The 17,760-nt window shown below is 40.3% G+C and overlaps 2 protein-coding genes across 2 annotated transcripts in view; one reads left to right on the top strand and one right to left on the bottom strand.

Annotated features, from left to right (window-relative positions):
- Nucleotides 1-988, bottom strand: part of PPAT (phosphoribosyl pyrophosphate amidotransferase) — a 53,676-nt gene extending 52,688 nt beyond the window's left edge. Inside the window, exon 1 of the mRNA XM_036763016.1 lies at nucleotides 256-988. Coding sequence (XP_036618911.1) covers nucleotides 256-383 — 128 coding nt within the window. The 5' untranslated portion in view covers nucleotides 384-988. The remainder of the gene's footprint in view (nucleotides 1-255) is intronic.
- Nucleotides 961-16,498, top strand: PAICS (phosphoribosylaminoimidazole carboxylase and phosphoribosylaminoimidazolesuccinocarboxamide synthase). The gene is made up of 9 exons (XM_036763018.1): nucleotides 961-1,270; nucleotides 4,857-5,054; nucleotides 8,338-8,516; nucleotides 12,065-12,244; nucleotides 12,338-12,451; nucleotides 12,835-12,918; nucleotides 13,491-13,671; nucleotides 15,263-15,421; nucleotides 16,176-16,498. The coding sequence occupies exons 1-9, from the start codon at nucleotides 1,255-1,257 to the stop codon at nucleotides 16,340-16,342; spliced, it is 1,278 nt and encodes a 425-aa protein (XP_036618913.1). The 5' UTR covers nucleotides 961-1,254; the 3' UTR covers nucleotides 16,343-16,498.
- The last annotated feature ends 1,262 nt before the right edge of the window (nucleotides 16,499-17,760 follow it).

Below are 17,760 nucleotides of genomic sequence, written 5' to 3'. Positions count from 1 at the left end.
AGCTGAGCATGGCGTTGACTTGCGCGTGTAGGGGACCCGCCGGGGCGGTGTTTAGGTACGCCAGCACGTGGTGCTCCATGCTGTCCCAGCTCCGGGACGCGGAGTCCCTTTCCCCTGCCAAAGTGGGAGAGGGACAAGAGCCCCGTACGGGAATGGTGTGGACGGTTTGAGCCGTTGCACCCCCGCCCTGACCTCCAGCCTCATGAACGTTTCCCCAGTCCAAGGTGGGCCCCCCACCTCCACGTGGATGCTTACCGGTGCTGAAGTCCCACGAGCCCCAGGGTGATCACATGGGGAACATCCAGTTGCGTGGGCCACTCTCCCGACGCGATGCAGCCAAACACGCCGCACTCCTCGCGGATGCCGCTCTCCTCCAGCTCCATAACACCTCCAAAAAGCACGTGGACGTGGAAGGGGCCGCGGCCCCGCGTGAACCCGCTGCCCCTCCTCCCGCCGGCCGGGCGCGCTTTCTTCGCCTTCGGGCGCTTCCCTCGCACCCCGGGCTTCCTTCGCTACTGCGGTGGCACGTGGCTCTCGCAGGAACGCGGCGCGTGGCTCACTCGGCTCCCCTCCCGCCCGAGCTGCAGCCGGGTCCGTAGCGCGCCAAATCCACCCGAGCCCGAGGCGGCTATCTCACTAGACAAGCGGGAGAACGATGACTCGGGCAGGAAGGAGGAGCCAAGGACCAGGGGGTGGGGCCAGCCCGGCTCCTCTCCCCAAGCACGGCGCCGCAGTTTCAAGTGGCCCAGCACAAAGCATAGCTGCTAATTAACTTTTGCCTAAGGGCTGCAGCGTACGCCTTCCCCCTCCCCTCCTTCCGGCGCAGCTCGGAGCCAGCCCATACCTGGACTTCCCGGGACCTAAGCGCCGGAGAAGTGGGCGGGTGCGCGCGTGCGACTGTAGAGGAGGAGCTGGCAAGCTTCTTTTCCGGAAAAGCGACAAAACGTGGTGACGAACCTCGTGAGGGAGGAGGCGCCAGGGGGCAGGCACAGGTTCTCGCCCCTGCGCGTGCGCGGCGGGAATTCACGGCCTGTCCCGCCCACTGAATCTCCCCGGGGCGGGGCGGATTTCTTTCTGGCCGGAGCAATCTGGTCTGGGTTGGCGGGAGAGCTAGCGCGTGGCGGTAGGGGAGGACCTTCCGCTGCCCTTAGACCCGCCCCTCAGGCCTGCCAACCAGCCTGCTCTCCCTAACTTCATCTCTCCTCTCCTCCCCAGGTTCCTGTCTTCCCGTTAGCCACCGCCACGAGCAGAGAAATGGCGACCGCCGAAGGTGAGTGACTCTCGCCAGGGCCTCGTGCGCCCCTGGTTGGGCTCGGGGGGACGGTCTAAGCGGGGAAGCGCGCTAGGCCATCTCTTGGGGTGTCGTGATGTAGGGCCGGCTGCGTCCCCGCGGCAAACACGTGTTCGGACGCAGAGAACTGGGCAATCCCGGCCGATCGCCCAGCTGAGCCGCCAAAAAATGACCTCCCTGGGCCCAGCCCCGCAGTGGGGAGAGCTGTGGCCCGGCGCTCGGGGGTGCTGGCCCTGCGCCCGGAGCGCGCGGGCTGATGGCCGAGGCAGCCTGCCCAAGGCTGGCAACCTACGTACGGGGAGGACTGCACGGCATCGCGGGGAGGAAGCGCCTGTGTTTGCGGGGGACGTGGAAAGACAACTAAAGGAAACGGGGTGGGGGAGGATAACACAGAAAAATCGGCAAATTTGATCACATTAAAGACAATCAGTGCCAACCAAAAGTTTTCCGTTTACAACCGTGCCATTCTCTGAGAAGCCCAAGAATCCTCATGTTTTCTGTTTCCGCTCTGCTTTGTGTTCCCATCAGTAAAAGTTGAGCCTCGGCTCTAACCACTGGAATTAAACTAAGTTAGAAAGACCGCTTAAGAAAGTCAAATGTTATTCGACATGTCTGTTTTTTGTAACATTCTGGAATCTGAAGTCCCCCCAAATTTATTACCTAGAGATACCTGCTGCATTTGTAAGTGCAGAGAGCTAGCCGCACTCTCCCCCCACCACCCCGTCAAAAGTGTAACTGAACGTGGTTTGTGGATTCTGGGAGGGGCCGAAGAAGGAATTTTACCTTTGAAAAGCTGCTCACTTGCCCGAGTTAATAGAATGGACCTCACATTCTCAATAACCGAAGGGAATTTAATAATCTAACAACAGTTAATATATATAGTACGTTAAGAATTTATTAAACCAATAAATAAAATAAAAAATTCATTAAACAATTTATATATACCCAGCAATACATAGTCATTTCTTTTCAACAGTCAAGGAACCCTCTTTGGGAAGAAATAAGAGCGCAGAAACAACCTAGAAACTAGATACATTATACTTTACTACTTTGAGTTTGAGAAAGGAAAAGAAACTTTAGTCTACAGCTGGAGTTAAGACCGTTTGGACTCTGAAGAAGCTTGTGGACTCCTTTTCAGAATGATGCTTTTAAAGTGCATGAAATAAAACGCCCAGCCTTACAAAGGAAAACACAGTTATCCAATATTTTTAAAATCTCAGGGGAAAGAATCCCTCCTGGGTCTTGGAAAAATTGGGATTTCTATGTTAGCTTTCAAGGTGGCAATAAAACGAAAAAGAGTAGCTTGGAGATAGGAGTAAAGATAAGAGATGAAGGAATCTGCCTCAGTCTGATCTTTGTTTTCTCAGACAACCCTTATGTACCTTTTTCACTGAACCTAACTTGGTCCCTGGTGCATTACCACCAAAAAGAAAGAGTGATGAGGCTAATTCAGCTTGGTACTTGGATCTGTTTGTGTAGCAGCTTTCATGTTGCCTTAATTTTCAATTGCATTGGTCTAAAGCCCCAGTAATCAAATTATCCAAAATAAATTAGAACCTGGGAAAAACTGAGTCACAGTGCCCAAACTAATCCTGAGAAAAGGAATATACCTAAAGTCAGGACATCTTGGTTAAATCCAAATGATGCCGGTTGGGGTTGCTGGGAACCCCGAAATTTGTCAGGGCAGAGGGCAGCAACTTCGTGGAATAAATTCAGGCACTCCAACAGTCTTCCAGTCAAAGTGGCAAGGTTTGTTGTAACACTTATAGTGCAGGCAGGAGTCTTAGGGAATCTGCAGCTGAATTGGGGGTGAGGCTGATGCTTATATACAAAAAGGACAGTGAAAGGATCTGGATGGGATTGTAGAGTGGCAAGTAGTCTGGGGTGGGCACAGGGCTACCATGAAAGGACGGTCAAGCTAATTAAGTGATCTAGGTGGGCTGGGGTGATCTGGGCTACTGAAATGAATGGGAAAATTCCATAAAACATATAACTAGTTAGTGACTGGAATTAGAGCTAGTTATATTGATTCTGGCCCCAAACTTTCTGGGTAATTGGTCATTATTTAGAATCTAAAGCTGGAAGGAACCCCGGAGATGTTAAGAGATTTGTGCTATTTGTTGCCAAGCAATCTAGAATGCTTTCATTCTTTAAGGTACCCTTTACTCTGGACAGTGCTAGAAATACAAATGATTTTTTCCTTTCCCATCCATCCATACGTCCTGTACTACCATTGCTGGAGAAATCTTCCCAAAATGTGGGGTTGTTGCCCTGTTCAGAAATCTTCCATGGCTTTTCAGTGCCTGTAGTAATAGCTAAGATTTGTATTGTTTTAAGATTTCCAAAGCATTTTACGTTTAGTGCTCACAACTATGCTGTGAGATAGATGCTGCTATTGACCTCATTCAAGCTAATAAATATCTGAAGTACAATTCTAGCTTCCTGACTCCCAGTCCTTCACACTTTTTAATACCTATCTTAATCTGGTCCTATTATTCAAGGCCTCTTATGGTGCTCTTCTTGACCTACCCAAACTTGTGGGGGGTAAGGAAATGGTAAAAATTGTATGAACCAAACTGACTCCTGTATTGTGTGTGACTCAATTCTGGGTTTAGCTTAGTTCCCTTTCTATTCAATTATGGGAATTGTGAGAAAACTATTATGTTGTTTGAACCTACCCTGTATGGCTAAGAAGCTGGTCCACCTGTTTCTTGGAGATCCATAACTAAGAACCTCGATTATGCTGACCAGAAACCCAGTCAGATCCAAAGATTGATGCAAGAAGTTACAGTTATATGTTTCAAGCAACCCATATGTCTTATCTGAAAACTGATCCCATACTGGCCAGTTTCCCTGTTCCTTGATTGAGTACAGATACTTGGGGGTTATGTCTTTTTCTGATTTCAAGGAATTATACCTGTTTGCTCTCTTCCCAACTCAGAAAGCCCCTAATTTTTCCTCCAGTTAGAAATCAGCTCACCTGGTCTTGTATCCTAGATTATGTCCTGTTAATTATTTTCTTGTAATGCATAAAATCTCTCCCCCTATAGTCAGGGTCCAGTCCCAACTTGTGGAGGGCTGGTCCCAATTTGTTATGCAGTTAGCATTGTAATTTATGTTATTCTTTTCTGTGGTTGCAAATTAAATAATTTAAGCAACATAATCTACATGAGAACGAAGTCTAGCAGGTCCTACCAACGCAGAAAGCCTTTAAATATTGGGCCAGAAAGCAACCGTGTTCCTGTAATGTGCAAATCAGTCTGAGTATGGGGAAGCTTATCTTTAAGACTACTGGCTTTTTGGTGATGGGTTTAAAAAAATAATAATACCATCTGCTGAGGCATAGAGGAATTCTGATTAGCCTTAACAAGGAATACCCGTGTCAGAATATCCATATGTCCTTTAAAGTTTGTGTCCCAACTAGTTTTTTAAAAATTATAGTATTTATTAACTTTTGCTCACCATGTATGTTCAAAGACATTAATATGTGTGTCTGATCACCAAAATTTAGGAAACTTTTTTAATGCTTTCAAATATTTTAGGTGTTTCTGTTTTATTTCCGCAGTACTGAAGATTGGTAAGAAGCTCTATGAGGGCAAAACAAAAGAAGTCTATGAATTGTTGGATAGTCCTGGGAAAGTCCTCTTGCAATCTAAAGACCAGATTACAGCAGGCAATGCAGCTAGAAAAAATCACCTGGATGGAAAAGCTGCAATCTCAAACAAAATTACCAGCTGTGTTTTTGAGTTGTTACAGGAAGCAGGTAAATGCCTTTTTTTTTCCTCTTATGTGTTTCTTCATTTGCTTTTTCCATTGTGGATAATTAAGCTAATCTCTTGAGTGACCCAGGATCTAATTGAGGAGGCCCTCTAGTATTCTTTTCGATTGATGCAATCAACACCAGCATTGTATGCAACTGAATGACTTCACCATCTCCAGGAAATTTTGCTACCATTTGGACTTAGTCCAAGATATCTTCCACATCAGTAATAAACATCGATGTTGAGCACGTGTATCCTATTTTATGTCTTAATTGATACTAATAATCAGAAGATCATTGAACAAAATTACCTTTGGGCTTATATTGTGGAAACATATTAGGAAGAAATAGTAGGGTAGTAAAGATTTAGGACAAAGAATATCTCTTCATTGGGTGGCATACCCATCTAGGAACAGCCTCTTTCATCCCTGAAGTGATTGACTGTATTCTATACACCTTTCAGTTATGTGACAGACATTGATGAGGACTAATAGAGGTGGCTCAAGATGCCTTGGGGACCTTGGCCTTGATGAGGCTTAGAGTTGGGAGAGCTGGTTCAGGTGAGAAAGATTTCACTTAGACCTCTTTTAGCCAGTGGGAGCTTTTTATTTTATGTGAAAAAGCATCACCGGCCTCCTTAGCAAGAAAGCTCTGATATTTGGGAGAGTTGTGCTTATATAGAGGTTTCAGAATGATGATGTACTTTTAGAGGTTTTTATGGGGGTTGAAGATTAGGAGGAGGATGAGGTAAATGGATGACCCTGGTCTTTCTGAGGAAAAAAAAGTTTCATCCATTAAAAGTTGCTTTCTAATGAACGGCTGGGGAGACAAAGCACTGTTCACTCAGTTTTGAACAAAGAAACTTTGGTTGGTTGGTTGGTGTCCTCGTTCTCAAAGAGGACCAAAATGGTATTGCTATGCCAGAGTTAAGTTTCAGCGTATCTGACTGTGGCTGATCAGACCAATATGAGCTTGGAATGCTCTACCACAGATCGGGCACAAATAGTCCGTGTGAACATTTGGGGTAGATACTCCAGACTTGCGCATCCTGCTTTTCCTTTGAGCTGTTTCAATTCTGCTTTGCTTACAGAGCACAGCACTTTCTCTGATGTGGGCATACCATGCTGAGCAGTCCTGTGCCAGTGTCTCCCATGTCATAGAATCAATTCCAAAGTTCTTGAGAGTGTCTTTGTATCACTTCTTCTGACCACCATGTGAATGCTTGCCCTGTGTGAGTTCTCCATAAAATAGTCTTTTGGGCAAGTGCACATTTTGTATTCAAACATGACCAGCCCATCGGAGTTGGGCTCTCTGAACCAGAGTTCGAATGCTTGGCAGTTTAGTTCAAGTAAGGACCTTAGTGTCTGGTACCTTAACCTGCCAGGTGATCTTCAGAGTCTTCCTGAGACAATGCAAATGGAAGTGATTCAGTTTCCTGGCTTGGTGCTGGTAGGACTGTCCAGGTTTCACAGGCATACAATAATGAGGTCAGCACTACACCTCTGTAGACCTTCAGTTTGGTGAGAGGTCTTCTCTTCCATACTTTCCTTCAGAGCCTTTCAAACACTGAGCTAGCTCTGGCACTGTGTGTGTCAACCTCATTATCAATGTGTACATCCCTGGAAAGTACACTACTAAGGTAAGTGAACTTGTCCACAGCATTCAAAACTTCTCCATTTCCTGTAACTGATGGCTCCACATATGCATGGTGATAGAGCACCTGTGTTTTCTTGGTGTTAATTGTTAGGCCACAAGCAACAAAGAAGTGATCCATACTTTGTTGCATCTCAGCTTCAGAGGCTGAATTGAGTACACAATCATCTGCAAACAGAAAATTATGTACCAACACTCCCTCCATTTTGGTCTTGGCTTTTTCAAGTTGAAGAATTTACCATCAATATGGTGGCTGACCTTAATGCTGAGTTCATCCTCATTGAAAGCATTTGACAGCATGGCTAAAAACATCATGCTAAAAAGCATGGGAGCATGCACACAGCCTTGTTTCACTCCATTGGTGACTGGGAAGGCACGAGAGCATTGTCCATCATCTAGAACCCAAGCAAGCATACCGTATAATGCTGATGATCTTCTTTGGGCAACCAAATTTTGACAACAAATTAGAGCTCTTCTCTGAGCAGGAACAGTTTGTTGTTAACTTGGAGGAAAAGTTGAGCAACCCTAGTTGACAACAGTGGAGCAGAAAAGGAGTGGGCAGCTTTCAGAGGTTTGGTGTATAGCACTGCATTTGCTCATCTGGGGCAGAACGCTCACAAACACAAGACTGGTTTGATGAAAATGATGGGGAAGCTGCTAAATGAAAAAAACAAGAACTCCACAGGGTTTACCAGCAAGATAGCTCATCCATCTCCAAGAAGGTAGCATTTAATTCCATCAAAAAGTAAAGTACAAGCAAAGCTTAGAGAGATTCTTGGCTCATTAAGAAGGCAGATGAAATTCAGTTTTATGCTGATAGTAATAATCCAAAGCTCTTTTATCAGGCCCTGAAGGCTATTTATGGTTCAAAGACCTGTGATGCATATCAACTACTCACTTATTCAGACTACCCCTGCTTAGGGCAGTCTAGACCAGGAGTTCCACCTCTACTCAGACCTGGGTGTGTAAAACACCACTGGCCGGAATTCATCTGAGACTAAATTCTTTGTAATGTTCTCTAGTTGGGTGGGGTAACAACTGCAAGATTTCATGTTATCATCTGCCTCTCCCTTCAGAGAAGAACTAAGCTTTCATCTAATCTCCAAATGAGGAAGGGAAAAATTCCTGAATTTCCCTAGTATTTGGTTATTTAATAATCATTTCTCAACTCAATGAGTCACCTAGCTAAATGTGTTAATAATTGTTTATGTCTTCTAGCTCTTTTTTAACTAATTTTTTCCCCAGTCATTATGAATCACGTGTTCATTCTGTCACTCACTATTTTTCCCATTCATTTCATATATTGTTGGTAGAATCTTGATTCCAGAAGTCTGATGACATATTTTTCCCTTCTTAACAGAGTTGTAGCATCTTGTGTATAAGCTGTCAGACAAGGTAGATATATCTATTAGGCTTCGCCATTTTGTTTTGTTATAAGGGAAGCATTCTTTGAGGGCTAGACAGTTTATTGTGAAGAGACTGTGATAAAGAAGTCATTAAAATATTTACAAAATATTGCTGGAGATTGGTTGTGGAGGTTTACTAACTACAATTGTGTTTTTGGTTTAAACAAATATTCTTTGGATTAATATTAACTAGAATTCTGTAACTTTATTTACTTCTTCATTCCTAGGTATCAAAACTGCTTTCACCAAAAAATGTGGTGAGACAGCTTTTGTTGCACCTCGGTGTGAAATGATTCCAATTGAATGGGTATGTAGAAGAATTGCAACTGGTTCTTTTCTCAAAAGAAATCCTGGTGTCAAAGAAGGGTACAAGTTCTACCCACCTAAAGTGGAGTTGTTTTTCAAGGTAATTATTATCTCATTTGCCAGTATGAAAAGATTATTTCAGTAAGCTTGAACTGAATTGCAATTCTAGTCTTGGTTTTGAGGGGAGTTTTTTACTTTGGAAGGTGGTCACAGCACATTGTACTATGAACATTGGTGATGAGTCGATTTTTTTAATACAGGTTTTAAGCAAATTTGCTTTGGATAGTACTGACAAAGTAATCGTTTAATTTAAAATAGTAGAAGTCTATCATTGATCAGAATATTTGGCTATAGCCAAAAGAAAGAAAGAAAACTGTTGACTTTTCTGTTACCTGTTATGAACAAGAATTATTACATTGATATCCTAGGAATTAGTGTCTTCTTTGAAAATTTTCTTTTCCCTTTTATCACTTATGGTAGACTTTATCAACCAGAATAAACCAGCCTCTAACTTGTGGAAGGCCTGAGCCAAACAAAGCAGGCTAGAGGCAGGAGAGTCAGGAATCAAACAAAAGTTTAATGAGGAAAAACAGCTTACAAGTAAAGTCCACTTTCCTAAGAAGTGGGGCTCACCTGTTTATGGTAGGGGTAGGGTTTTTAAGCGGGAAAACCACAAATGGCTGGACCACAATGCAGGCATTCTTGGGTCTTTAGTAAACAGTCTCCAAGTCCACAGTGGACCACAACAAAGGTATTCTTGGTTCTTGTGTGAACAGTCTCCAAGTTATTAGGATCATTGAGCCTTGTGATTGTTCAGCCAGGCATTATAGATTCCACTGCAACAATTTGTTATTCCTTGGTTTATTCTTGGGTTTTTGAGACAAACTCTGGTATGTCTTTATTTCGAATATCATATTTATTATATCATGTTTAATATATTCCTATGATATTTAAAATATCATAACCATACAATGTATTTTCTGAGATATTAAAAATAGGATTATCTCGAAGGAAAAGTCAAATCCAGTACTTGTGTTAATTCAGGGTCTATAAAGTTGTTGATTGTAAATCTCTTGCTTTATTTGCTGTACTGAATGAAGGGAAAGAGCTTTATGCTCTTCCATATTCTGAATTTGACTTCTCTTTGAAGTTGTCTAGGCTTTTGTGAAATTCTTAAGATCAAAAGGGAGTCAGATAAACTGCAGCTTTTGAAAATTTAGTTAATTAGCCTAAAATGCTTTGGCCTACCCTGTAGTTATGTTATAGGTAAAAGTAAAAAATACTCTCTTAATCTCTACTGTGTGCAAGGCACTATCATAGGCTCTTGGGACAATTAAACAGTCCCTGCAAAGAGCACATTTATTAGTAGAAGATTAGGAATGCATATAGAAGACAACCTGTAAAACAGGTAAATAAATACAAGATAATTTTTTAAAGTTGGAGAACACTGGAAACTAGAAGAGTCAGAAAAGGCTTTAAGTTTGCACCTGAGCTAAGCTTTGGAATTCCCTGTGAGCTTCGAGTAACATCTGCCCATAAAGGACCAGATGAAACTCTAAAGATTAAAGCAGAGTATGAAGGTAAAATTCAAATAACTTATTAGATGAAACAACAAATACTAGAGTAGTTTGGCTACCATTCATCACTTTGAATGAAACAAGCAGAGGATTTGAGAAATAGACATGAGGTCTGTGCAGGCAATGGGAGCAGCTTATGCACAGCCAGACAAGCGGGAGGGGAAAGGCTGACTTCAGGGAATGGCATATGGTCCTTTTTGAATGCAAGGTGCAGTACATGTGCAGAAGGGGAAGAATAGGAAAGAAGTCTGCAAAGGTAGGCTAGAGCCATCTTTGGAACTGCTTTTACTGTCATGCAAAGATTTTGTATTGTACTTTAGTTGCTGTAGGGAATCAATGAAACTTCTTGAGTAGAGGAATAGCATAGTCACACTTGTGCTTTTGGGAGGCTCTATGGAGGATGGATTGGTGAGAGTTGAGGGATTTAACTGGAATCCCAGAAATCAGTTAGGAGGCTGTGATAGTTCAAAGAGAAGTTGTGAAGGTAGAAACGACAAGAGTTGGCAATGTTTGGATATGAGTAGTGAAGGAAAATAAAGAGTCAAAGATGATTCCAAGGTTTTGAATCTGGGTGACCCTCTCATGATTAAGTGAGTCCAGAACTCTCTCGGCCCCTTTTCTTCCTCCGTATTGTTACATTTGGTGACCTCATTAGCTCCCATGAATTCGTTGATCATCTCTATGCAGATGACTCCAGCTGCCATCTCAAACCAGATGTCCCACAGACAACTTAAAACTCATTTCCTCCAAAACTGAACATATTATCTTCCCCCTAAACCTCCTCCCCTCTTTCAAGATGGCTGTTACTGTCGAGGATACTATCATCTTCCCATTCATCAGAGGTGTTAGCCTTGACTCCTTGTTCTCTTGATCTTATATCCAGTCTGTTACCAAGTGTTTCAATTTTACCTTCGTAACGTCTTTCATATATGCCGCCTTCTCTCCTGCATTTTGTTTTGTTATAAGGGAAGCATTCTTTGAGGGCTAGACAGTTTATTGTGAAGAGACTGTGATAAAGAAGTCATTAAAATATTTACAAAATATGCATTGTCCTAATGCAAGGTCTCATCTCCTAATGCCTAGACTGCTTGGTCTCCCCCAATCCAGTACATCCTCTACCCAGTAATCAAATTGATCTTTGTAAAGCACAAATCTTATCATGTCACCCACCTGTTAAATAACCTTTAGTGTCTGTCATGTCCAGATCAAATACAAGTTCCTCTGGCATTCAAAGCCCTTCATAACAACCTCCCCTGATCCCTCTGCCTTCCTTTTCAGTTTTCAGCCTATTTTGTACTCTGATCTAGTGGCACTGGCCTCCTTGTTCCTTGAGCAAGACTTACCATCCCCCAACTCCATGCATTTTCACTGGCTGTCTCCATGCATAGAATGCTCACCCTCCTAATCTTGGCCTAGTGGCTTCCCTGACTTCCCTCAAGTCCCAACTAAAATTCTACCTTCTATAGAAAACTTTCCCCAATCCCCCTTAATTCTAGTGCCTTTGCTCTGGTGATAATTTCCATTTTATCCTCTTCCTATCTTGTTTATGTTTAGTTGTTTGCATGTTGCCTCTCCCATTAGACTGTGAGTTCCTATTAGGGCATGGATTGGTTTTTAAAATTTTTTATTCCTACACTTAGCACAGTGCTTGGCATGTAATAGTAAATGCTTAATAAATGTTGACTGACTGATGAAAAGATGGTGCTCTCGACAGGATTGGGCGGGGGGAGGGGCAGTTGTAATAAAATTACTGTCTAAGTTAGATATTACTAGTTTATTTCATATGGCTTACTAACAGGCTACTCATGCTTCAAACCAAACTTTTTGTTTTGAAATTCCTACTGAAAGCAGCATTAAAAAATAAAAACTAAAGTAGAAAAATAGAAATTTGCACTTTACAAAAAGTTATTTTAGCAAAAGGGAAAATACATTTTTGTATTATTTAATTTTCATATGCATTTACAAATATTATAAATGAGAACCTTGAAGAATTAAGTATTACATCATGTTTTATTAAAATTTCAGAAAAATTCTGATTTAAATCCTTTACACATTTGTTCTTTATTCACAGGATGATGCCAACAATGATCCACAGTGGTCTGAAGAACAGGTTATTGCTGCAAAATGGTGTTTTGCCGGACTTAACATCGGTCAGACTGAAGTGGATATCATGAGTCATTCCACACAGGCTATTTTTGAAATACTGGAAAAATCCTGGTTACCTCAGAACTGTACACTGGTTGACATGAAGGTACAAACAAATGGAGGCTTTAAATAAAAATTTGCAAGTAATGAGAATTATCTTTAGTATTCTAGGTGGTTTCTCTTATTTTTTTTTCTATAGATTGAATTTGGTGTTGATGTAACTACGAAAGAAATTGTCCTTGCTGATGTTATTGATAATGATTCCTGGAGGCTCTGGCCATCTGGTGATAGAACCCAACAGAAAGACAAACAGGTGATGTTTTCTGGATTCTATCTTCTTTTCAATCTGTTTAGTAGACAGAGAAGATAGAAATGGAAAAACTAATACAACCAAAAGTATAATTTGGTTTAAAATTTTTGGTCAATAATGGGTTTGGGCCTAATCTGAGAAATCAGTAAATTAATACATTAGTGAATGCTTATACATTCCCTTCCCTATATATCCCCTTTCCTGTCTTCCCCTCTCATCATGAGCCTAGTTACTGTTATTCTGTGACAGAAATATGTATGGAAATTTTAAAACTCCAATAAAAACAGTAAATCTCTGGCCAACTTGTTGTGATTGTGCCTTGTGGAAAGTTCAGGGACCTTCTCATGGGGAAAATGATTCTAAACTTTCTGATTCTGTATTTTTAGTCATATCGGGACCTTAAGGAAGTGACTCCTGAAGGCCTCCAGATGGTGAAGAAAAACTTTGAATGGGTTGCAGAAAGAGTGGAGGTAATCCTTTGGTATACTAGGCCACAAGTAATGCTTTTGTGTTTTCTTAAGAAACCTATAGATTCTCTTGTTGATAATTTTGAGGAGCTTGGAGGGAAAGCATCCTAAAGTTTGACAGACTTTTTATATAAGTAATCTATGACTATCCCTATATCCTTTGTAGAACATCATTCATATGTTGGTATGTATTCCGGCGTCTTGGTATTAGAAGATAGGAAGCACCATATACCAAACATAGTTTGATTTTTGGCTCAAGATCTCAAAGATATCTCAGTTCATTGTTATGGTCAGTTTTCATTATACAGTACTGACAGTGTAGAAATTATAGATTGGTTTGGATTTCTAATGATCTTGGGATTTATCCTGGAAATTGCTTTTTTTCATATATTTATTTTAGATAGCTTTCTTGATATTTGCTTCTTAATCTAAAAAATGGACTGCCAAAAGCCAAGAAAATAATTGGATATTTCGTGTACTTTAAATTACCATTCTATTTAATGATTATATCATTTTTATTAATACCTATCAGCTTGTACTCTGTTATGCTCTCACATCTGTATTTTTCTCTTTAGTTGCTTCATAAAGTAGAAAGTCCATGCAGAGTTGTGGTATTAATGGGCTCGACTTCTGACCTTGGTCATTGTGAAAAAATTAAGAAGGCTTGTGGAAACTATGGAATTCCCTGTGAGCTTCGAGTAACATCTGCCCATAAAGGACCAGATGAAACTCTAAAGATTAAAGCAGAGTATGAAGGTAAAATTCAAATAACTTATTAGATGAAACAACAAATACTAGAGTAGTTTGGCTACCATTCATCACTTTGACACAAAATTATGTTTTCTACCAGTAAGAAAGAGTTTTACAGTGGGGGCAAGGGTTAGGGGGCACTTTAGTGAGACTGTATAGTATTCTTAAATTTAAGGTGTTTTTTATTTATGGAGAGTAATTTAAAGGGCAAGAGGTAGAATGTAGAGAGGAAAGCATAAAAAGCAGGGGAAAATAAAATTGATTTCTGAATTAAGTAGAAGATTGCCATACCCTTGGTCCTATATCATGATCTTAATCTAAGCAGTACTTTACAAATCTATCTGCATTAAAGTCTGGTCTTTAGATTTTAAACTTTTTTCTCACCCCCTTGTAAAAATACAATACATGACAGTCTCAATTCCAGCCTTTCTCATAGAAAAATCCCGATCAGCTTTATTTTTGTCATCTGTTTTCACAAGAGAAAACAAGCCCCACTTTGTTTTTTGACAGCAGCTGAAACATTCTATCTTTTCTTAAATCCTCTCACTGATCAGCTTTTAGTGAAAAGCAGGTAAGCTTTTTCCAGTCCGAAAATATAAAACAGAGAGTAAAGAGGGGGTAGGATACATATCTTATGAAGGGAGTCGTTAAGTATCTCCTTTGAGGTTAATTTTTCCATTATTTTGGTTGTATTGTGCCAAATGGAACCTATGTGACATGACCAAATGCCCTTCTCAAGTCAGTAATGATTTCTTCTCCTAGAAAAATGTGGAGGAATTGTGTTCTTTGTGGGCAGTTGTTGTTGGAAACAAAGTTAAGGATTTACTAGAGAAATGAATATCTATAGAAGAATATAAGAAGTTATATCCATAAATAATATCAGGGCTTTCTGATTATTTTGACACCAAGTAAACCACTTGCTTTTAAGTTACATTAGTATTTCATATACTGAATCACTAGACTCAAGTGGTAGCATTTCCTTGAACTAAGGCAGTACAAACACTGAGCCCCATGGTGAGGTCCATGCTTCTGGGAGAAATGATCTCCAGATCCAGTAATTTGGAGAGATCCAGAGTTTCCCCTTTTTCTATAGTCCTCATTTCAAAGCTCAGTCTTTTGAAGGACATTAATAATAATGAGCTTGAATTAACTCTTCTCTCTCTTGGTCAGACTCTTCTACCCAACCTTCTACTCTGGCTTGGGTAGGGATAAATTCTTTGAATTCATTGTCCTAGATTAGACAATTTAGAAGTAATTGACATAATCAAACTTCATTAGAATAGGTCCAGCCCCTCATAATATTCATTCCCAAACAGAATTCATTTTCACACAGAAACACCCCTCTTCCAGGGCCACCTAAGCCTTGAGTCTGCCACCATGAGGGTCTTTGGCATTCAGGAGTGCCACTGACCTCTTTTATTAAAATGTTAGCATTATTAATAAAATTACTAATTACCCAGAAGTTATATCTAAAGATAGCCCAGATTTGCTCTGTGTGGTGTAGTGAAAGCTCAACATTTAAAGCTTTTTTACTTTGGAGTAGCTTGGTTTTTGTGGAGTTTTTCAGTCTATAATTGTGAGCTCTTGTTTAATCCAGGAGATGGTGTTCCTACTGTATTTGTGGCAGTAGCTGGCAGAAGCAATGGTTTGGGACCAGTAATGTCTGGTAACACTGCATATCCAGTAGTCAACTGTCCTCCCCTTACACCTGACTGGGGGGCTCAAGATGTATGGTCCTCACTTCGAATGCCCAGTGGTAAGAAGTACTGCAACACTGTTCTTTTTTTTTTATGATTTTTATAATAGTAACTTTTAGTTTTAATAGCAGATTTTGTTAAGACATTAATCATATCCCTACCATCATGACATTCATTCATTTTTTGTCAACATTAAACTCCTATTAAACATGTCTTTTAAAAATCACATTAAGGACACAAAATCATTTGTTTATAACATTATTTTAAAATAATGCTAGTTTTTGCATTTCTATTAACTAAAAGATATTGTTGACAAATTTGTTAAAAAAACTATTCTTTAAAATCAACTAGGAGTCTGTAAAAATTAGTTGTGTGGTGTGAACATATTAAATATAGTTGGTTTGGCAAGCAGATTATATGAAGATGTCATTTACTTTTGAGATCTTGAGTTCTCCAACCCAGGAAAGGTTCACAGTCTGACAGGGATATTTCTGCATAATGTAGGAGGTCCATAGAATTTCAGAGTTAGAAGGAACGTAGGGATTTTTTGTTAACAAAGATATTTACCTGATCTTAAAAGAGCACAGCAGACTAAAGCTATACTCTCCATACCTGCCCTATCAAATTAAAGTAGGTATTTCTCCCATATCTACTGCCATTGAGAAAGATGGTAGGTTGTAAGATAGTCTGTTTTATTTCTTTTTAACAAATATGGAGATTTATGTTAAATTTCTATAGAGTGAAAAAGCAGTTTCCTAAAAGTTACATATTGTGATACAGCTGAATTCCCTGACTTTTTTTCTGTCCCTCCAGGTCTTGGCTGTTCAACTATACTTTCACCTGAGGGAGCAGCTCAATTTGCAGCCCAGATATTTGGATTAAATAACCATTTGGTATGGGCTAAACTTCGAGGAAATATATTAAACACATGGGTTTCCCTGAAGCAGGCAGATAAGAAAATCAGAGAATGCAGTTTATAAGAAGAATGCAGCGCATTTTTAAAAGTAGAAGACAAAAAGATTCTAATTTAGCTTCAAAAAGCATTACCAATCAGGCAAGAGAAAAGATCATTCTAAACAAATCATAGAAAAATACTAATAAAATTTCTTACTTGGTTTTATGTTCATAGTCTGGTAGAACGTGTGTATCTTCATCTTTATTTGTTTTTGTTTTTTGGGGGGGGGGCAGGGCAATTGGGGGTAAGTGATTTGCCCAAGGTCACACAGCTAGTACATGTGTCAAGTGTCTGAGGCCAGATTTGAACTCGGGTCCTCCTGACTCCAGGGCTGGTGCTCTACTCACTGTGCCACCTAGCTGCCCTTATCTTCATCTTTAGTATGTATATTCCTTTATGAGAGAAATTTTGTAATCCTGTCTGGAAAATTTTTTTATGACCTGTTATCCAGTGTCTAGTAACAGCCATGGTGTATTATCATTGGCCGTGCTATTCATATCTTGAGATATGAGATAAAGTGCTATTTCCTGTCACAGAGCTAGCTCTCTAAAATTACTTCTAGACTTTGCAAACACCCTAAATGTATAAGGTTAAAGCAAAAATGTGTCTTGGAAATGATGGTAAAAGCTATGGCTTTATCTCCTGTTTTACATTACAGTCAATTAAACTCTCTTATGTCCATAATTCCCAGTGTTTTCCAGGTCACTTTTTTACAGTAGATCTAATATATCATTGAAAACTTGATAAGGCTGTGTCCATGACGAATTTATGTTTCTTGGATGGGTGGAAAAAGAGGACGGAACTATAAGAGGAGAGCACTGTAGAAGGATAATGGCAGTGCCTTTATGTCTAAAAGCTGAGAAGCTTGGAAAATCAAGTTAATTCCCATTGAGTCGTCCTCTACTGGCCCAAATGAGGGAATTGGAGAGAAGTGCAATTATTTGACTCGATATTTTCACAATATTTTCTGGTCATATAATTTTTACTTTGCTAATTCATTTTACTTTAATTCTCCCCTTTTTCAATATTTTAATCTCTTGGCTTCAAAACCATCTTCTGTTTTTTAATCTTAGCCAGTTTCTCAGAACAATAAATAAGCATTTATTAGGCACTGACTATATTCTGGACATGGCTATGTGCAGGGCTACAAAGACCCAAAAAAACCATTCGTTCCTCTCAAAGGAGTTTTCATTCCATGAGGGAAGATATGTACATAGGATAAGTTTGTACAGAGTAACAGTATATTCATATTGTAACAGTACAACATTGGGCAAGTATTCTTGGCAGGACTTGACAGGCTGGTTCTAAAAAGTGGCATTAAAATTTCACAATCAAATTGTGCTTTATATGGTCTATCTAGTAGCTTAATACAGGCAGAATTATAAAGTGAAGGCTTGATCTAAATTTACCCCATGGCAAGTGTTAAAAAGTTTGTTGTCTTCT

The sequence above is a fragment of the Trichosurus vulpecula genome, chromosome 6 (assembly GCF_011100635.1).
Source record: "Trichosurus vulpecula isolate mTriVul1 chromosome 6, mTriVul1.pri, whole genome shotgun sequence".
Lineage (NCBI taxonomy): Eukaryota > Metazoa > Chordata > Mammalia > Diprotodontia > Phalangeridae > Trichosurus > Trichosurus vulpecula.
The sequence above is the reverse complement of the archived record's forward strand: the minus strand, read 5'-3'. Positions and strand labels throughout refer to the sequence as shown.